At 46.3% G+C, this 21,509-nt stretch overlaps 1 protein-coding gene across 8 annotated transcripts in view; it reads left to right on the plus strand.

The window, feature by feature from the left end:
- Positions 1 to 21,509, plus strand: part of ndst2a (N-deacetylase/N-sulfotransferase (heparan glucosaminyl) 2a) — a 432,751-nt gene that overhangs the window by 407,356 nt on the left and 3,886 nt on the right. For 6 of the 8 annotated variants that reach the window (XM_052041762.1, XM_052041761.1, XM_052041765.1 and 3 more), the window contains 7 exons: positions 1,450 to 1,632; positions 8,378 to 8,474; positions 9,038 to 9,161; positions 10,335 to 10,509; positions 12,863 to 13,033; positions 13,498 to 13,607; positions 17,109 to 17,211. In XM_052041762.1, the coding sequence (XP_051897722.1) occupies positions 1,450 to 1,632; positions 8,378 to 8,474; positions 9,038 to 9,161; positions 10,335 to 10,509; positions 12,863 to 13,033; positions 13,498 to 13,607; positions 17,109 to 17,211 (963 nt within the window). Of the gene's footprint in view, positions 1 to 1,449; positions 1,633 to 8,377; positions 8,475 to 9,037; positions 9,162 to 10,334; positions 10,510 to 12,862; positions 13,034 to 13,497; positions 13,608 to 14,753; positions 14,919 to 17,108; positions 17,212 to 21,509 lie in introns of all 8 variants that reach the window. The other 2 variants (XR_007958434.1, XR_007958433.1) reach the window with 2 other exon arrangements.

The following is a 21,509-nucleotide window of genomic DNA, read 5'->3' on the forward strand; positions in this document are numbered from 1 at the left end:
AGCTGGTCCCATTTGCCTGCGTTTGGTCCATATCCCTCTAAACCTTTCCTACCCATGTATTTATCCAAATGTCTTTTGAATGTTGTTACTTAACTTGTTACTAAAAGGTGTGTAAGGTAGGGTAAGTGCAGTGCACTGTCCTCATTATCACACTTGTACTCACTTTATCTCCCACTTTGGCAATGCTTTGATATTAAAATCCATTTCCTTGTTTATGACCTCCTGTTACAAAGAGACAGCACAGAAACAGGCCCTTCGGCCCATTGAGACCATGCCAACAATCTATTCCAACATTATCCCTTTTTGTTATTCTTCCCACAATCCCATCAACTACCCCCAGATTCTACCTCTCACATACACACTCGGGACAGCTTACAGCGCCCAGCTAACCTACTTTGGGATCTGGGAGGAAACCAGAGCACCCGGGGAAACCCACGCAGTCACGGAAAACATACAAACTCCACGCAGACATCGCCTGGGGTTGGGATTGAACCAGAGTCGTTGGAACTGTGAGGCACTGTTAGGAACAATCCTTCTCAATTTCCGTTGCTTCTAATGTCTGCATTCCTCCGCATCCGGCCTCCTGCTTATCCTGATTTTAACCGCTCTATTACTTCAGAAGTCTGGGTCTTATATTCTGTGATTTCATCTCTAAACACTTCTGCCTCCCCTGAAAACCCACTTTACACCGAGCTTTTGGTTACTATTGCAATAACGCCTCATTTAGCTCGGTGTCAAATTAAAGGTGCCGTATAAATGCACAACACTGCAGTTTAATATCAGGTCTGCGTGAGATTAATTGGTTTCAAAGTAGGCAACAGGAGGGCTGTTCTCACTGAGGAGAACGGGAGAGGAAGGGGATTTTGTGCTCCTTGGTTGCAACCTGTTTGGGTGTGGTCAAGACCCAACTCTTGGGTAGCTGGGGCCCCTTCCTGGCTACTATGTGGTGACTTGCTGGAAGTTGGAGCTATCTTGTGGCATCAACACAGTGCTCAATGGTGACATCTCATGGGTTCAAATAGTTTGGGAGGAATCCTTGCCAACTGTGATAAATGCAACAAGGAAAGACTTCTGTTGAATAGTTGTGACTCTCTAACAGAGAGGGGAAGTAGCACACTTGGTCCTTAAACTTGTACTGATGATCCGAATCACTACCTCAGTATAGCAACACTGTGACCACTTTGCACTACAATAGACTTTTTTTTTGTTCTAATTATGTTCTTCCTTGTAAAAATTGTGTATAATTTATGTTTTTCTTGTGAATGTTGTGTATCTGATGCTCTGTGCCTGTGATGCTGCTGCAAGTAAGTTTTTCATTGTACCTGTGCACACATGTACTTGTGCAGATGACAATAAACTCGACTTTGACTTTGAGGTGTGTGATGGACGTGGAGACATGGGCACCTGGATGTACTGTATGTAGGCTTACCTCTTCCATTTGCCGTGCAGATCAGCATCTTCATGACTCACCTGTCGAACTACGGCAACGATCGGCTGGGCTTGTACACCTTCGAGAGCCTGGTGAAGTTCGTGCAGTGCTGGACCAACCTGAAGCTACAGACATTACCTCCGGTGGAACTGGCTGCCAAGTACTTTGAGCTTTTCCCAGAGGAGAAGGACCCCGTGTGGCAGGTAGAGAGAGTGCACACGGCCCTCGAGTTCCTCTCTGCGTCGGCCTGTTCAAGCTAGTACTTCACTACCAATTACTTCTCCTGAAACCAAAGTACCATTGCATCTCTATATAGTTTTAGTATTACATTTACCTTGAGAAAGCCGCTAATCTGAGCTGTCTTTATTCCTACAAAGATGTGCCAAGGACAAATTAGTGAGATTTAAACACTTTTTCTATTGCTGAAAAATCCCAGCTGGTGAATAGATTTTTTGTTTAATTCTTTAACACATTGATTTTCTGTAATACCACAAGGAGGAAGATTCTCAATGAGCTTTAATATAGAAGCAGTAATTTTATTGGTTCCTTTGTTTAGAGTAACTGTTTTTATGTTGTATGGAAAATTGTTCCCAGTTACATTACTGGGCTAATAATACAGAGGAAAGGGCTAACGATCATGAAACTTGAATTAAAATTCCAGCAAGTGAATTATATTCAGTTAATTATCTATAATCAGGGCTTGGTATTTTGTTAGGATGGTTCCAGAGAGGAGAGTTTTCAGCAACAAGGGGTGACAGACCAGCTAGGATTGCTGGCGACGGAGAGGAAATTTGATGGAGTTGTACAAGATTGTGTCTGGCTGAGGCAGGGTAAATCGAGGGGGCCTGTTCCCATTGGTGGCTGGTTCAAGGACCACGGGCACAGATTTAACGTCTTGGGTGTTACATGGGGTATGGGAAGAGAGGCTTCTTGGTGCTGAGAGTGGTGATCTGCAGCTCGCCATCTGCAGGGTTAGAGTCAGAGAGTTATACAGCATGGAAGCAGGCCCTTTGGCCCAAGTTGCCCACCTGAGGTCCCATTTCCCTGCATTTGGCCTCTATCCTTTCCTATCCATGTAGCTGTCCAAATGTCTTTTAAATGTCGTAATTGTACCTGCCTGTAACACTTCCTCTGGCAGCTCGTTCCATAAACCCACAATCCTCTTTGTGAAAAAACTTGCCCCTCAGGTCCCCTTTAAATCTCTTCCCTCTCACCTTAAATCTATGCCCTCAACTCCCCAACCCTGGGGATAAAAGATTGTGGCCACGCACCTTATCCATGCTCCTTATGATCTTCTAAACTCTATAAGGTTACTCCTCAGCCTCTTGCGCTCAAGAGGGGAAAAAACCCATCCTATCCGGTCTCTCTTCTCAACTCAACAAAAGGGAGCACCTGAAGGTCACTACTCAGGAATTGGACAGACACAAGGCAAAAGGCATGGATGACACAGCTGGTAGAGCTGCTGCCTTGTGTTGCCAGAGACCTGGGTTCAATCCTGTAACCAGCTGTTGTCAGGATGGAGTTTTCATGTTGTCCCTGTGACTGACCTTCAGGTGCTCCTGTTCCTTCCCCACATCCAAGATACGTGCGGGTCGGTAGGTTAATTGGCTAAGTGTAAATTGCCCTGTGTGTAGGTGAGTGGTAGAATCTGGAAAGAGTTACTGAGAATGTAGGGAGAATTTAACAAATGGGATTAATGTAGGATTGAGACCCGAGGGACTGCAGATACTGGAATCTGGAGCAATGCACAAAGTGCTGGAGGGTGTATTTTAATGTAGGATTAGTGTAAATGGGTGGTTAATGGTCAGCACAGACTCGGTGGGCTGAAGGGCCTGTTTCTGTGCTGTCTCTCTCTGAGAGGACCGGATGCACTGCTGACTCAGTGCTGGCATCTGATGAGTGCAGTGACAATGATGGTGATCAGATCGTTGTTTGAAAACACATCTGGTTGTCTAATGTCCATCCGGGGAGGGAATCTGCTGCCCTTTCCCAGTCTGGCCTGTATGTTACTTCGGATTCCTCTTCTGAAATAGCCCAGCAAGTCATCCAGTTCAAAGGCAATGAACACTGTACTTGGGAGATGGATAATTAGTTCCCTGCCATGGATAGATTTTAAAAAATCCATGTTTTTCTATGAAGAAGTCCCAGGAGATGCTGGAATGCTCTGGGAGGATTAAAGGTGGACGGTTATGTCAATGCATCAGTAAATTAAGAGCTTGCTCTAAAACCCCATGAGTTGTGAATCGAGTCAGGTAAATCTGGCTGCAGTGAGCTGGAGTAAGGTGGATAATCCTGGGAGGTGCCGTGGGATCTGAAAGCCCAAGTGCCTCTCAAGGCTGACAGCCCGCCACCCCACAGCCACAGAGGTCAGCCCGAAGGTTTCGGCATCTGACGTCAGGCCTCAGACTTCTGACAACACTCACAGAAAGAGGGCACACTTCACCTTCTGCCAGCCACTGCAGGATTCACAGGCATCAGTTCCTCGATCAATGGCTTCTCTCTTGTGTGTCATCTCCAGAGATTCTGCTACTAACAACTGCAAGTCCTAGAGTTTTACAACACAGAAACAGGCCCTTAAGCCCACCATCTCTGTGCTGATTGTTTTGCCCATCTACTGCATTTGGGTCTGTATCCATCTATGCCTTGCCTACTTAAGAGCCTGTCTAAATGCATCTTAAACATAGAAGGATATGGGCCCAATGTAGGCAAGTGGGAACTTGGTCAGCATGGATGGGTTGGGCCAAGGAGCCTGCTTTCTGTGCTGTGTGACTCTAGTAATTGTATCTGACTCCACCACCTCCTCTGGCGGAACGTTAAACAACTTACGTTAAAACAAAACTTGCCCCTCAAATTCCCTTTAAAACTCTTCACTCTCACCGTAACCCTAGGCCTCTTGTTCTTGACACCCCTACCCGGGGAAACAGATTCTGACTATCTACCTTAGCTATGCCTCTCATGATGTTATATACCCCTCGGCCTCCTTCGCTCCAGGGAAAACAAGCCCAGCCTCCCCATTCTCTCCGTAAAACAAAGCCGTCCAGTCCAGGCGACATCCTGGTGAATTTCATCTGCACTTCCTCCAGGGCAATCGTTTTTGAAATCCCTACCCCTGTCACAGCTCCATTTGGCAGAGTCCTGGGTGATTAATCCTGAGTGTTCAGAAAATCCAGACCAACCTACCCGTAGCTGTTCCGCACTGCCTGCTCGGATTCTCTGCAGCTCTTGCACCCCATCCTGTTGTAAAGCAACAGATAAGGAAGTACTGTAAGTGCGCGGCCTTACTGATGTTTGGTCCGTTTACTGGAAGTTGCTGCTAGATCCTCTGTTAACTTCCCAGCAACAAGACATATTACTTTGATTGGTTTGCAGCAAGATAAAGAATCCAGCCAGTGAGGCAATAAATCCGATAACAAGACAGAGAGGAACTGATGATTTTGCGATTCTGTCACAACCCGGGAGGCTCTGCTGTCGATTACCTTTACAATGTGCTGCTCGTCCCTTAATTACACGGTCTGTTTATTGAAGAAATTCTGATTGAATATAGACTCGAGTAAGTTGCAGGGCTTTCAGTCTCCATGGTAAAGGTCAATCTGTTAACTTGCTCTACACTGAGTTTGTAATTTGAGTTGCTCATTTTGGAAGCTGTTGCTTTGCTTGGTTCTACAACATTGATTAGACGCAGACCATTCAGGCCCTCAAGCCCATTGCACCCATGAAGCGCGATCGATGGTGTGCACCTCAATGTTAAACCGCCTTAGCTTCCAATTCCCTCAACAATCTTACTGAACAGTCTTCAAAGTTCCAATTCTCATTTGGCTCCTGGGGACAGAGTTCCAGGTTTCAACAGAAATGTCAAAAGTTCTTTTTTTATTTCCGCCCAGTCCTAATTTTTTGGGTTGAACTCAGAAGGGGTTCCGATACCGTGACACCCACCCAACCGGTGGAATGTTGCCCGGGAATGAAAATCCAAAAACTGCAGACGCTGGAAATCTGAAATAAAAACAGAAAAAGCTGGAAACACTTGGCAAGTCAGGTAGCGTCTGTGAAAAGAGAAACATTTAAAGTTTCAGGTTGGAAACTTTCATCAGGACTGGGAACCAAACTGTGGGAGAGGGGTGTGCGGATAGGACAAGGGGAATCTCTCTGATTTCATCGAAGACGCTGTGTCCTTGCCCTACCAAAGGTCTCCACTTGGTCTTCCCCACTCCTCCCCCCACCATCACCTCCCCCCATCACTATCACCCCACCACCCCCCGCAGTTTGAATCCAGCTTGTCTCCTTCTCACTAGTACTGGTCAAGGGTCTTTGGCCCGCTGAGTGTTTCCAGCATTTTCTGTGCTTTTTTTCCGCTGTCCAGTATCTGCACTCTTTGGCTTTCTAAGTGAAGATCTGTTTTGGTACAAGTCCCAGGAGTGTGCTACTGTGCTCTTGCCACAGTCTGCTGGATTGCAAAAGAAGTACTGATGTGTGGGCTTTAAAATGCTCCAATGTATGGGTATCCACTTGGCCAAGTTGACTCAGTGATGTACGTGTGAGGCACGTGGCTGTCGGCCAGAGGACGTTTCCTACTGATCTCAGAAAGCTCCCTTCGTTGACAGTGCTTGTACAGGGAACCCCTTGGATGTAGCTGCACTCTCTACTAGTAAAGATATCAATACTGATGCACAAAGTTATGAAAGGTTCTGCACTGAAATAATACCCAGCAGGACATGGCGATGACCGGGTTCAGCTTCCCCTTGTGTTGCCAGCATTTCTGTTTCCATTGGCAATGTATTTTGGGAGGTCAAATGCAAGAGGAGAATATACAGTATATGGCAGGACCCTTGGGTGCATTGATGTACAGACGGATCTTGGGGTGTAGGCCCATAGCTCCTGAAAGATGCATCACAAGTGGATAAGGTGGTAAGGAAGGCGTACGGCATGCCTGCCTTCGTTGGTTGGGGCATAGGTTATCACAGTTGAGAAATCATGTTGCAGCTGTATAAAACTTTAGTTTGGCCAGATTTGGAGTACTGTGTGCAGTTCTGGTTGCCACACTATAGAAAGGATGTGGAGGCTTTGGAGATGGTGCAGAAAGAGGTTCACCGGGATGTTGCCTGGATTGGAGAGTATTCACTGTGAGGAGAGTTGGACAAACTGGGATTGTTTCCTCTGGAGCATCAGAGGCTGAGGAGTACAGATAGATGGGATTTGTTTAGATTGGCATCACGGTCAGCACAGACATGGTGGGCCGAAGGGCCTGTTCCTGTGCTGTACTGTTCGATGTTCTATTGCCTAGAATGAGCAGGTCAGTTCTCTTCGTCGTTAACATGCTCCCCTATCATTGGTGAAGGGATAGAATGAGCCAAGGGCAGTGATTTCAGACGTCTGGCTGCTCTGTGCCAACTGCTTCACCCAACCCCTCACTACGTGTAGTCTGAATTATCAGGACCCTTTAAACCTCCTGATCCAATTACCATCTAGACCCATGTGCTGACTTTGAGATTCCACTCAAAGTATCTGCATTATCTCGTGAGTGAAACCTTTTAGATCTTTTTATTACTGTAGCTGCTTGTAATTATCTTCAACCAGCAGAAAAAAAACTACACAAGATAATTTCGGAGGTTTTACCTTTGAGACCAGCAGTTATCTGGAGTGTCCTTTCAGAAGCACAGCTCGAGAGCTGTCAGAGAAACCATCTCCCTGACCAGGACCTGAGCTGAAGATGGTGACCTACTATTAGATAGGTTGAGAGGAGAAATGTGTATAGTATATACAATATAGTGTATAGTATATACAATATATATCACAAAGAAATCCTTTGGGAGAAAGGGATAGGAAACTAAATAGATTTGAAACTATGTTTGTTCTTGTGGAGGGTCCTTTGGGATTAGCAAGTAAGTAAAGTGCCTTCCATTGAAACCCACATCTGGCCTAATTAACCCAGGTAACATGACTCTTGGACTCTACTCAATGTTTTTGCCATTTTATTTTTTAATAACAGGCCGTCTCCGCTGCTATTAGCAAGGACCTGGTTTGAGATGAGACCACAGTGTAGAGGGACCTGTAATGGTTCTGTCAGTGCAGTCACCATAATGCAAGTTCTCCCCGCATTCCTTGTTCCCTTTGCATCTAATTATCTCCTGAATGTCACGGTTGACGTTGGGATAAGATGTGAAAGTGGGGTGCCTGAGGAAGATGTAGAAGGTCAAAGGCCATTATTACTGAGTTAGGGTGTTCCCGGGAATCCAGGTCAATTTCATCCTTCAACCAACATCGCCAAAGCAGACTAGAGAGTCATTATCACATTGCTCTTGGTGGGAGCTTGCTGTGCGTGAATCAGCTGCCACGCTTCCTCGTTTAGCTCGGGGACTAACTCCCCGAGGTTGTAAAATACAAATGGGAATGTATGTCTTTCGATGTCTTGCCTTCAGCAGTCTCTTGTGGTGAACCAGTACAGATTCTTCAAACATTGGAGTGAAACATTTCTGCTGACCTGCTGCATGGATCTGATTTTGCATTCTCTTGATGAATGGGAAATATCCTAAATTGATTTTGAAATGTTGGTATTCAATCTTTACTGTTCCATTAAATTCAGCAACAGTTTCAATGGTCCCTTGTAAATACCTGGAATCAGATACCAAAGCATTATTTAAAACTGCAACTCCAAGAGCAGTCTAAATAATATCTCGCACAGGTTTAACAACGGTTCCAATTTTGTACCCTGGATCTGTATGTGTTGGAGTGAGTGATTGCGTCTGGTTATGTGTTTGTGCAAGCCTGCGTATGGATGAGTGTGTACTTCAATGTTCCTGCATGTGTATTGTGTATATGCACAAGTCTGAGGTGTGAGTGCATGCAGTGCAGTATCTGTGATGTACTCACATGGGTGTGCGGGGGAGAGGTTGTGTGTCTGTTTTATACTTCGATTTACGAGATGATTATTTCCCAGCGGTGAATGTTTTTCAGAACCCGTGCGATGACAAACGGCACAAGGACATCTGGTCGAAAGAGAAGACTTGTGACAGGCTCCCCAAATTCCTCATCGTTGGCCCACAAAAAACTGGTAACGTTAATTCTCTGATCTCGTCCCGTTGAATAATTAGAATCTTTCACTGGTTGAACTGAGTCACATTGGTGTTGGCATTTAACAGAAGTGGAAATGTCTGTTGGGAGACGACTTTCATCACTTTTGTGAAGTTAGGATTAAAACAGCAATTAGTTTCTCTTGTTTCTGGTGGATCTGAGACTCCCAGTGCAATACTGACGGAGTCTCACACTGCCAGAGATTCCTCGTTTGGGTAAAACATCGAGCCAAGTTCAAAGCTCCCTGCTGATTTCTGCTGTCTTGGGCAGTTCTCTGACTCAACAATACCTAAGTAGCAGATCACTCACTGTGGCTTGGGGAACAAACCAGGCAAATTGGTTGTTTGGTTACATACCAATCATTACTGCACTTCAAACCACTCTGAGACAGGGTAAGTTATTTAAGCGCAGGCCTTCTTGTAAATGTGAACATGTATCTAAAGATATTTGAGGGAAATGTAAATCTGAAGCTGAATGCAGAATGAAAGGAAAATGGATGTCTGGCAATGTTATCGGAGTGAACGTGATCTTTCTTTTCTCCAGGCACTACAGCTTTGCACTTTTTCCTATCTCTGCATCCTGGAATTATGAGCAACTTCCCCAGTCCTGTCACTTATGAGGAGATTCAGTTCTTCAATGGGGCCAATTATCACAAAGGAATAGACTGGTAAGGGTCTGTTATCTCCAGCCTCTGTGCTCAGTGGTAACTTGCTGGATCCTTGATCTGAGCTTGGTGGGAACTGACTTGCGTCGAGTCCGGTTGGGTTGCGCCAGACCGGTCCGAGTCAGTCCCAATCAGTTAGTGGGTGATGGCTGTGTCAGCCAGGGACCGGACATGGGACTTGACCCTGGATGTGAGGATGATTTTCGGGTGTACATTTCAAGTTGGCCTGAGTGTCTGTGGCAGTGTGTGATTCCCAGCAGGGTGGAGTGGACAAGGAATGTTATCTGGGTACGGGTGAGTTTCCTGGGCATTGGTTTCATGTTAGCCTTAGTGCCACAGTCAGGCAGTGATGTCTGCCCACGGGGGGTGGGGGACTGGAAAGGGGACTTCACTCGGCTGGGAGAACCTGTTGGGGTGTGGGTACTGAGCCTCTCTTGGTATTGGCATCTTACATTTTGCAAATGTCTCTACGCTTGGTTGGGCCTGGATAAAATTCCAAGCCCGTGGGTTGGGGTCAGGTTTGGGTTGGGTTTTAATTTTGCACTGGTGGAGGTCTCCGATGAAGTGTGTCGTGTCAAGATGGGGTGATGAGGCTGTAAGGTGGAATGAGTGTCTGACCATCAAACACAGTGTCTGAATTCAAGCCAGCAGTTTTAAAGCACAAAACATTGTCCAAGTACCAGAGCACTCCCCAGGGACTCCCTGTATATATTGAGCTGTTTCCAGGATCTGCTTGAGGGAATTCTATGGAAGAAACCCATGGCAACTTGACCCCAGAGAGCTGTTAACCACAACTGAGTCACTAGAGATTTAATTGCTCTACCAGTGGTCACCATGTCTTCCTCCACCTGGACCCAAAGCTCAGCACTTCCATCCGGAGCTCTCATTCCACCTTTAAGACATTCCTGTAGACCCACTCCTCCATATCGATCTCTTGGAGGGAAATTTTGACTGACTACATCCCCTATGGAATGCCTTGGGATGATTTTAGTCCTTTAAAGATCCCTTGTTAATGAAGACTGTTGGACTACAAGCCACCACACTTAGCAGAGATGGCCGGTATCAAACGGAAGGACTTTTTACCCAAATGAGCTGGGAGTGAGTGTTGGGAATGAGGGTGGAACAGGGAGACGCTCTCCATCGTTCTGCTTCCAACAACCTGCTCTTATTTCTCAGGTACATGGAGTTCTTTCCCATCCCGTCAAATGTGAGCACAGACTTCACCTTTGAGAAGAGTGCAAATTACTTTGAGTCCGAAGTGGTCCCCAAGAGGGCAGCGGCTCTGCTACCACGAGCAAAGATAATCACCATCCTGATTAACCCTGCGGAGCGAGCTTACTCCTGGTATCAGGTACGCCTGTCCTTGTCTTGCTGCTGGGGAATGTATCCTTCAGATGGTTGAACAAAGCCACAGTTTTACAATTTTCATCCATACTTTCTTAAGAGAGATTTCTGGGATGTAGAGCGATTGGGTGTACCAGTGCATGATTCACGAAAGGCTAGTATGTAGGGACTGCAAGTAATTAAAAAAAATTAACAATGTTAACCTTTTTTTGGGGGGAGTCCCTCCCCACAGAGGCAGGATCTCATTGAAACCTGCTCAATACTGAAAGGCCTGGATAGAGTGGACCTGGAGAGGATGTTTCCATCAGTGGGAGAGTCTAGGATCCAAGGGCACAGCCTCAGAATAAAGGGACATCCCTTCAGAACTCAGATGAGGAATTTCTTCAGCCAGAGGGTGGTGAATCTGTGGAATTTGTTGTCACAGATGGCTGTGGGGGCCAAGTCATTGGGTTACTTAAGGCAGAGCTTGATGGGTTCTTGATTTGTTAAGGGGGTATTGGTATTGGTTTATTATTGTCTCTTGTACCGAGGTACAGTGAAAAACTTGTCTTGCGTACTGATCGTACAGGTCAATTCATTACACAGAGCAGTTACATAGAGTTAGTACATTGTGCATTGAAGTGGTACAGGTAAAAACAATAACAGTGTCACAGCTACAGAGAAAGTGCAGTGCAGGTAGACATAAGGTGCAAGGTCACAACAAGGTAGATTGTGAGGTCAGAGTCTATCTCATCATATAAGGGAACTGTTCAATAGTCTTATCACAGTGGGGTAGAAACGGTCAAGGGTTACAGGGGCTGAGGGGAAAAAAAAATCAGCCATGACTGAATAGCGGAGTAGACTCTATGGGCCAAATGGCCTAATTTTGCTTCTAAGTCTTGTAGTCTTATGGTTATTGTTTATATCTAGGAAATATGAATACAAAAATAGGGAGGTTCTCCTCCTTGAGTTGTACAGGGCTCAGGTGAAGCCATATCTGCAGTACTGTGTACAGTGTTGGTCTTCTCACGTAAGGAAGGATGTAAGTGCTTTAGAAGTAGTTCAGCAAACCCACCATTCCCTGGAATCAGTCCAGTGAATCCGGGCTGTTTAGTGACTAATTGGATTATTGCTTCAAAGAGTGTTGTGGATATGAGAGACTGAATGGTCGTTTCATATCTCTGTCATTCTGTGATTTAGTTGGTATCAGCAAAGATACTGTGGAGTTAAAGCACTGGGGTTTGTGTTAGATCAATCATTTGTAGAGGGCTTAGAGCTGCAGCTGCTGCAGATCCAAGAAACAAACACTCAGCAGGTCAGCGGAAAGTCCACTCACCAGCCTGGTGTCAGACGGGGTTTTGTGTTTGTACTAAAGTCGATGCCAGTGAATCTGTGGGAGGAATAGGACCAGCAGCTGATGCCCCTGCACATTTAACATTGGTTGCCACGTACAGACTCCTCCCTCAACGTGTTACACTGAGCACCAAGTGGTAAACAGTCCGTCCTGGATTCTGACATTTTCTAACAGAGGCCATACCAGAATATTTGTAAAAATTAGCCTTAGGAAGGGTACGTTGGCCTTGGAGAAAGCACAGTGAAGATTTTTTTCATTTAGACTTTACAGGCAGCATTTATTGCTCACCCCGAGTTGCCTCAAAGTGGTGAGGAGCCGTTTCCTGAATACTGCAGTCCATCTGGTGAAGGTACTTGCATGGTGTGGTTGGGTAGGACATAGGCTGAGAGCTGTGACCAAGGACACAGCCCTCGTAGGATGCTGGGTAGGACCGAGTCCGAGGACATAGATGCAGTGACAGTGAGAGCCTAGGTTGGAATGGTCACTATTAGCACCCAAGCTCCGAAAGTGATATTGAACGGGGACCTAAGACACAGGTTGTGTTTCCTTGAATGTGGACAGTGATTTCATTGAAGTTTTCAAGATGATAAAGGGAAGTGATGGAGCAGAAGGAACAAATCTACTTCTGCTGGGCAGGGCGTCTCGGGCTAGGTTAGAGTCTAAAATCTAGACCCAGACCATTGAGGAGCAAAGTTCAGTGTCAGCTCTGGTTATTCCAGGTTAGTTGATAATCTTAAACATGAGATTGATAGACTTGGTTGGCCAAATAGGCACAAAGCTGTGTTGCAGATCAGCCAGGATCCAACTGAAGGTTGAAGCGGGCTCAAGGAGCTGAGTAACCTCTGGTTTGGATGTTTAACACGTTTTCCCTCAGCAGAACAGAACGAGACCACTCAGCCCTTCGACCCCCTTCCGCAATTCACCTACATCCAAGTTGGTTTTGTAACTGTCAGTGGCCCTGCCTTGACACAGATCTGTTTGTTGATCTCTCGGGTACTGCAATGTTGACGTATGGGTTTCTCTCCAGCACCAACGAGCTCACCAGCTGCCTGCAGCCCTGAACTTCACCTTCTACCAAGTGATCAGCGCGGGTCCAGACGCCCCCAGGGAAGTTCGCCTTCTGCAGAATCGCTGCTTGATTCCGGGTTGGTACGCCACCCACATTGAGAGGTGGTTGGCGCACTATCAACCCTCCCAGGTATGTCTCGTGTCCATGGTAACACTCCATTGTCGGTAACACCTGGCTGGGCGACGTTCAAGTTTATTGTTGTCACAGGCATACGTACACAGGGTGGGTAGCGTTACGTCGGTTCGAGAACCTGATGGCCAAAGTGTGTCCTGATGCAGGGTTTCGACACAAAATGTTGACAATTCCCCCCTGGTAGATGCTGTTCGACCCACTGAGTTCCTGCAGCAGATTGTTGTCTCTTCAATGTGGTGCCTGTTCCCATAGGGAACCGTCGGCAGAGACACACTTAAGGAAAACTTGAATAAACACAGAAGAGAGAAAAAGAATATCTGTGCGCGGAGTGAGGTGATACAAGCTGGGACTAGTATAAACACCATGGGGCACAGTGTGTGCTCTTGTACAATCTAATACTGCAGAGAATGTGAGAGTTCCTTTAGGGTGATATTTAGGCTGTTTCTTTTTTTCCACTGTAGCTTCTTGTCGTCAATGGCTTACAGCTGCGCAACAACCCAGTGGCTGTCATGGAGAGCGTGCAGAAGTTCCTCGGTGTAACCCCTCACTTGAACTACACTCAAGCACTGATGTATGTATTACCATCAAATCCCTTTTCACCTGTTGGACGAGTAACTCTCAGCTTTCGTATCCTTTTGTGCCCTGTGTTTGAGCATCTCAAGATCGCCTTTGCTTAGTGCAGTAGGTAACACCTCACCTCCGAGGCGGACTGTGATGGGACACTGGAGCAGATGAGGCTTCACTCGCAGTACTGAGGGAGTGCCACGTGGCCTTTTAGATAAGATACTAAAACAAGTAGCGTTGGGGAGTTGTAGCACAGCTGCATAAAGCCATGGTTCCACTGCCCCTGGAGCACTGGACATTGTTTAGGGTACCACATTTTACTGAGGATGTGTTGGCCTTGGAGATTTACCAGAACTGTCAGAATCTTAACTGGACTGCAAGGGTTAGAAGATAAGGAGATGGTGTTCCTTGGTATTTCGATGGGGATTTGATTAAAGGGGACCACTGGTGGGTGGAGGGTTGTGCAAAGCACAGTACAGCAGTGAGACTATTTTTCTCTTTTTCATGATGGTTGCTGGCATCGCCACCGCATATTGTTCATTTCTGATCACTCTGAACAGAGTGACTTATTCAGCCACATCTCATAGAGTCCTATGGAAGCAGCCATTCAGCCCACCATGCCCCACTGTCCAGTGGGGATGCATCTCTGGGTCTGGAGTTTGCATCAAGGCCAGGCAGGATGATATGGCAGACTTCTTCCTGTGAAGGATCTTAGTGGACCAGATGGGTTCTTTGAGAAATCTGGTAGTTTGCTGTTGCTGGGATGAACTTGTAGACAAAACGCGCATTGGGAATGTGAAATCACGGCTCCAAGACGACAATTTGAGCTGAACCTTTCAGGAGTGTGGTTAGGGAACATTTGTGTGCACGGAGTGGGAGAGGTTTGGGATGGCTGTCAATGCCAGGTCTGAGATTGATGGATATCTGATGAGCAAAGGGTGTCGGAGTTTGGGGAAGGTGTGAGTTTGGAACTGGGTCATGATTTCATTGAGTGATGGGACAAGCTCGAGGGCCTCGATGGACCCTGCCTGCTCCTGTGTTCCCAGTTCTCCTGATGCCGAGAGCAATATTTACTCCTCAATCAACCTCTCTAAGGTAGATTATTTGGGATCTTGCTGTGTGAAAATTAGCTTTTGCATTTCCATCATTACAGCAGTGACAACAGTTCAGAAAGTGTTCCATTGGCTCCAAGGCACTCTGCTGTCCTGAAGATGTGAAAGGTGAGGAAGACACACAGGCTCTGTGCGGAGAATTCAACCCCCATTGCATGTAATCAAAGGCAACATCCGAGACTGGAGGGAGATGTTTCCCTGTGGAGGTGTGCTGGGGAGCAAATCTTCGTGGAAAGTAACAGGATCGGCATTTCAGGATGGGATGAAATGGGTGGCAGGTCGAGATGGGCAGCGCAGAGTTGTAGCAGGTAGTGCTGCTGCCTTGCAGCGCCAGAGACCTGGGTTCAAGCCCGACCTCCGGTGCTGTCTGTGTGGAGTTTGCACGTTCTCCCTGTGCTTCACCCAGTTGCTCCACTTTCCTCCCGCAGCACAAAGACCTTCACCGCACGGACTACATTGGTGAAGGCGTTGGCACACCACCATGTGCTCAAGGACAACTAGGAACGGGCAACGAACGCTGACCTTGGCAAGAGCGCTAGCGTCAGTGATTGTTCAGTGGTGGCATTACTGCCCAGAGTCATGATGGACCTGTCAATGTCAGACTGCTTACTGTGAAACTTATGGGGTCCTTTCATTTAAAGGTTGCATTATCTATGGTGGAGAGGCAGGGTGCTCTCTGTAGCTGATGAGTGAACACATCAACGTTATAGGATTAAGATCAGGATGTAAATGTTAGATTCTCTCAGATTTTCTGGCCAGTCTGCAAGCACTGCGCATTTATATCACAGAAGGAGGCTCTTCAGCCCATTGTGCCTGTGCCGGCTCTGTCTGATTAGACCCATTCCTCTGCTCTTTCCCCTTTGGCCTTCAGTTCTTCTTGTTAATAAGTGATCTCATTCTGGATGATGTCACACAAGCTACATCCTATACTCAAAGAATGGTAGAAATCTGGATGTATTTTCTCCCAAAGAGCTGCTGAGGCAGGAGATGTCAAAACTGAGCTCCTTAGATTCTTGTTTAAGGAATGAAGAGTGGAGAAATTGTCGAGGTGCAGATCAGCCAGAGAAAGGGGGAACAGGATCAGTGGGCAGAATGGCCTGCTCTTGGAGGCTTCAGAAACACTTTGACACAGTAAAAGTAAAGGAAATCAGTTTGTTACCCTGACCTAGAGAACCTGACCTCCATATCTACTGGTCTGCACATCTGCTAGTTGTCCACGTTAGCTCTTTTCAGCTCACCTTGTGCCGCAGGGAAATTGCGTGTTACGTTGAGTGGGTGAATTAAGAAGATTTCCACCACGGAGATTTTGGGGGTGCTTGCTTGGACATTGATTTCCAGCTTGCCTTCCTAATCTCTCTCTGCATCGCTATGTACTTGTAAAGACATCTCAGGTAGGAATGCACTCTTGGTCAGGTGGGCTTCGTGCTTCGTGTAACAGCCCATGCATTGTGTGCTCCAACTCCTGAAATTTGACTCAAGTGGAACTAAATTTTGGAAGTAGAGTACCATAATGTTTTTGCTACCATAGTGCATGGCCCAAGACAGCTTTGGTCTCCCTGTACCTTACTGTGAGGCTGTAATTAACACAAGAAATGAAATGTCATAGTATGAAAGATTGTAAACCCTGGTCACTCTTGGGGCTCGCCTGTTGAATACACTGCCAGTGCAAAATGGTCGCAGATGCAGAAACGGCATCTTGTATCTGCTCTTAATTCAGGAGGTTACCTTTCCTTCAGCCCATGGCCAGGTTTTCTCTCAGTGGTGCCAGATTGAGTGAAATTGTTTACAGCTCTCCACCTTCACTTCAAGTAATTAGAGAAAGGGATACCGAGGGCGGAGGGAGTTATGAGGTTCAGATTGTATCACCAGCAGAGATTTCTAACTGATCTGCCTTTACTGCGGGTGAAAACCAAGTTGGTTATTTGCCCTCGATCAGGGGAGTGAGGTGGGGGATGAGACATCACAGTGGTGTGCAGTACACCAGATGGTGCAGAAGTGGTCGAATCTGGATCGTGACTAGCTAGCAACTTGTAACGGTAAAGCAAAAGGTTAAATCTTTAAGCCAACCTAAAGCAAGCTCACCACCAACGGAATTTTATCAATACAGTCACTTGAGAAAGAATTGTTTTTTTTATTGTCAGACGTACTGCAATACAGTGAAAAGCTTTGTTTTACTTGCCATCGAGACATCATTCCAAACAATTTGGGACAGGGTGACGGAGACTGAGGATAGCAGGCTGACCTTCCTGGGCAGAGAGGCTGAATGGGTTTCCTTTCCTGCGTCTGTTTAGTGAAGGCCTTGTTGCTTTTGGGGAAAAGTGTAGCAGCCGTTAGGCTGGGTGTATGAAAGGGCATTTCACTGTCCAACGCAGTAATTTGAAATCCGTTCATTCCAGGTACGATGACAACAAGAGCTTCTGGTGCCAGATCGCGGAAGGTGGCAAATCAAAGTGTTTGGGCAAAAGTAAAGGGAGGAAATATCCAGAGATGGATTCACTGGTGAGTGCACGTCCCTTTACATCCGGGCTGCTCCCTTACAGAAGTGTGGTCACTGTTTCGTTTGAAGAGAAGCAAAAGGAATTTGTAATCCGTCAGTAAAATCCCTTGTAGATGAGAACAGAGTTTGGCCGCTTCAGTTACTATACAGCATTGGATCCAGGTTGACAAATTGCTCTGCTGCTTTAGAAACATGAGGCCATTCAGCCCTTCGAGCCTGTTCCACCATTCAAGACAATCACAGCTGACATCCAAATTCAGTCCCCTCTTCCTGTTTTTACCCAATATCCCTTGATTTCATCAGCCTTGATTTGGCCTTAACTCCCGTTCTGTGGTCGAGCATTCCACAGGGTCACCACCCTCCGGGTGAAGAAATTTTTCCTCGTTTCCGTCCTAAGTGGCTTGCATTTTATCCTCAACTTTGTAACCCCTGGACTTCCCACCATCAGGAACATCTCTCCTGCATCCGGTCTGTCCAGTCGCATCAGGGTTCTGTTAGTTTCAATGAGATCCCCTCTTTGTTCTAAACTCCAGTGATCAATGGACCTGATCTTTCTTCATACTTTAGGCTTGCCATCCCAGAACTGGTGAATCTTTCTCTCCATAGCAAGAACATCCTTCCTCAAATAATGAGACCAAAACTGCAAACGACCCTCAAGGTGTCTCACCAAGGCTCTGTACAGTTGCAGTGAGACATCCCTGCTCCCGTTCTCGTTCCTCTTGTTACAAAGGCAAACATACTGTTTGTCTTTTTATCTGCCCATTCAACTGCACATTTACTTTCATTGACTGATGCACAAGGACACCAAGGTCTTGTTGCATCTCCCCCTTTCCTAACATGTCACCACTCAGTTACTAGTCTGCCTCCCTGTTTTTACCACCAAAGTGGATAACCTCACATTCATCCGCATTATGTTGCATCCACCATGCCTCTGCCCACACCCTCAACCTGTCCAAATCAGACTGGAGCCTCCCTGCATCCTTGGCACAGCTCACCCTGCTTTGTGTCATCTGCAGACTTGGAGATAAAACATTTAATCCCTTCATTTAAATCATTTATATCATGAATAGCTATGGTCCCAGCACTGAACCCCAAATACCCAACTAGTCACGGTCTGTCACTTGGAAAAGGAACCATTTATTTCTGCTGTTCCCTGCAGACCAGTTCCCACTCCATGTCTGTACCTGACCTCCAATCCCACGTGCTTTAATTTTGCACACTAATCTCTAACATGGAACCTTGTTGAAAGCCTCAACGTCCATATACTCCACATCCACAGGCTCTCCCACATCCACTCTACTTATTACATCCTCAAAAAAAATCCAGTCAATTACCAAGCATCGTTTTCCTTTGGTAAACCCACATCGACTTTGACTCATCCTGTCACTGCTTTTCCAAATGCTCTGTCATTCCATCTTTAATAATTTAGTGTTTTCCTCTTTGGATCTCAGACTGACCTGTCTATAGATCCATGCCTTTTCTCTGTCCCTTTTTTTTCAAAATTTGTGGAGGGTATCTAAACATTAGATTCCCCTAATCTGTAAGAAATGATCCAGAGCTCAAAGAATATTGGAGAAGGACCACCACTATTTCTAGGACCACTACCGTGAGTTCACTGGGATACGGGCTATTGGGCCTTGGCCTTCAATCCCATTGATTTGCCGGGTGGTACTAAATTCCTTCATTTCCTCCCTCTCACTAGACACCAGTTTCTTAACAGATTGCGAGGTTATTCATATCCTTCATTATGAAGACAATTCCAAAGTATTTGTTCAGTTGGTCTGCCATTTCTCAAACCCCCATTATAAGTTCCCCTGTTTCATATAGTAAGGGACCTATCAATCTTTTACCCTTCACATATCTATTGAAGTTTTTATAATCAATTTATACATTTCCTCAAGCATATTCTCATAATCTGCTCTCCCTGTCCTAATTAATTCCTCGGTCCTTTAAGTTCTTAACTGTTCCCAGTCCTAAGGTTTGCTATTTTTTAGGCTAATTTATGTCTTCTATCTACCTATCTCAAATTTCCCTTGATAACCACCATTCAGCCACTCTTCCTGTTTTATTTTTAAGTCGGGGAGGAATGAACAATTGTTGTAAATCATCCTTGCACTCCTCAAATGTTAGCCACTGCCTGCCACTGTCAACCCCATAACTACCCTCACCTCATCCCATCATCAGTTCCCTTTATTTATGTTCAGGACTCTAGTCGCAGAACTCTGTCACTCCCCAACATAATGCAGAGTTCTTCCTTGTTGTGGTCACTCCACCTATGGGATCTCACACAAGACTACCAACTAATCCTCTCTCATTGCACGATACTCAGTGTAGGATGGCCTGCTCTGTAGTTGGTTCCCTGACATATTGGTCCAGAAACCCATCCTGTAGTCTCCAGGAATTCCTGCTCCATGGTATTGTTACTGATTTAGTCAGCCCAATCTATCTGTAAAGTCGCCCATGGTTACAGTTGTACGCGTACTGCACACGTCTAATTTCCTGTTTATTGCCACCCCTGACTATTGTTTGGGGTCTGTACACAACCCCCACTAACATTTTCTGCCCCTTGCTGTTTCGTAGCTCTACCCATAGATTATCATCACGTGAACTAATACCCTTCCTTATTATTGATCTCTTCAACTGGCATTGCTGCTCCCACCTCCTCTTCCTTGTTTTCCTGTTCTTTCCAGACATTGACTACCCTTGGATGTTCACTTCCCGTGCTTGGTCTTCCTGTCATTGTATCATAGAATAATAGAGAGAGAGAGAGCATGGAAACAGGCCCTTCAGCCCACTGGGTCCGCACCGACCACCAACCATCCATTTTACACCAATCCTACATTAATCCCAAACTCAGCAGGCCAGGCAGCATCCGTAGAGAAAAGCAGGCGGTCAACGTTTTAGGTCAGGACAAAGAAGGGTCCTGACCTGAAACGTTGACTGTGCGCTTTTCTCCACGGATGCTGCCTGGCCTGCTGAGTTCCTCCAGCATCAACGTGTTTTTCATCTCAATATTCCAACATCTGCAGTCCTTTGTTTCTCTACATTAATCCCATTTTATTCTCCCCCACGTTCTACCACTCACCAATACACTAGGGGCCATTTACAATGGCCAAGTAACCTACCGGCTTTGGGACGTGGGAGGAAACCGGAGACTCAGTCGCAGGGAGAACGTGCAAACTCCACACAGACAGTGCCCAAGGTCAGGATTGAACCAGGACCCCTAGTGTTGAGAGGGAGTGGCTCTACTAGCTGCACCACTTGCTGCCCATATCTCCGTAATCCCAATTATTATCCTATTTGTTTGCGTCCAGTTGTGCTGTGAATTCACCCACCTTATTACAAATGATCTGCATGTTAAGGCACAAAGTCTTCAGGCTTGTCTTTTTACCATGCCAAGTCCCTTTGCATTACTTTGCATTGTGGCCCTGTTTATTTTTTGCTCTTGCTTTCTCTACCTTCAACTTCTGCTTTTCCCTTCTCGTCTTTTGTTCTGTCCTAGTTTCCCTCCCTCTGTCTCCCTCTACACTTCCCAACCTGATACTTCCCAGGTTCTGCCCTGTCCAGCTCGTATGGCTCCCACCTCCCCCAGAACCCTTTCCAATATCCCAGGAATTTAAATCCCTCTTCCTTAAACCATTAATCCAATATATCTGACTCTGACTAGAATGTAGCTCTGGTAAGAATCCTGAGATTAATTTCTTCAAGGTCCTATTTTTCTTAACTTGCCTCTTAAGCACCTGTACTGCAGGACCTCATCCCTTGTTTTTAAACCTAAGTCGGTACTTTAATTCACCATAACAACCAGCTCTTGACTCTCCCCCTCCAGAGTGCCCTACGGCTGCTCTGAGACATCCTTGATCCTACCTCCAGGAAGGCAGCCTACCATCCTGGAGTTTAATTTGCAGTCGCAACACCTGCCTGTTCCCCTTATAATCCCTGCCCAATCCCAGTCACTGTAGCCTCCTGCTCATTTCCCTCCCTTCCAGTGAAGCAGTGGTGTTCTGAAACCGGTTGCCGCCTACCACTGTGGAACAATCTCCCTCAACGTAGCACCATGTCTGAATCAGGGCATCAGCTCCAACTCTCTCGCTGCTCTCTGTGGTGGGTAACCTCCCTCCCAGGACCATCGCCCCTCCTGCCGCTGCCCACTGTCAGCCACAGGCAGTGGGCAGACCTCCATATACTCGTCTCTGTGTCTCCACCATCAGTCTCGCCCATCTTTTCCCTGTCCTCTGCTCAGTCTCTGCTGCTCACTGCCCCTCCATAAAACACAATCTTTCACCACTTCAAAGGGAGC

The sequence above is a fragment of the Pristis pectinata genome, chromosome 30, assembly GCF_009764475.1.
Source record: "Pristis pectinata isolate sPriPec2 chromosome 30, sPriPec2.1.pri, whole genome shotgun sequence".
In the NCBI taxonomy this organism is placed as follows: Eukaryota; Metazoa; Chordata; class Chondrichthyes; order Rhinopristiformes; family Pristidae; genus Pristis; species Pristis pectinata.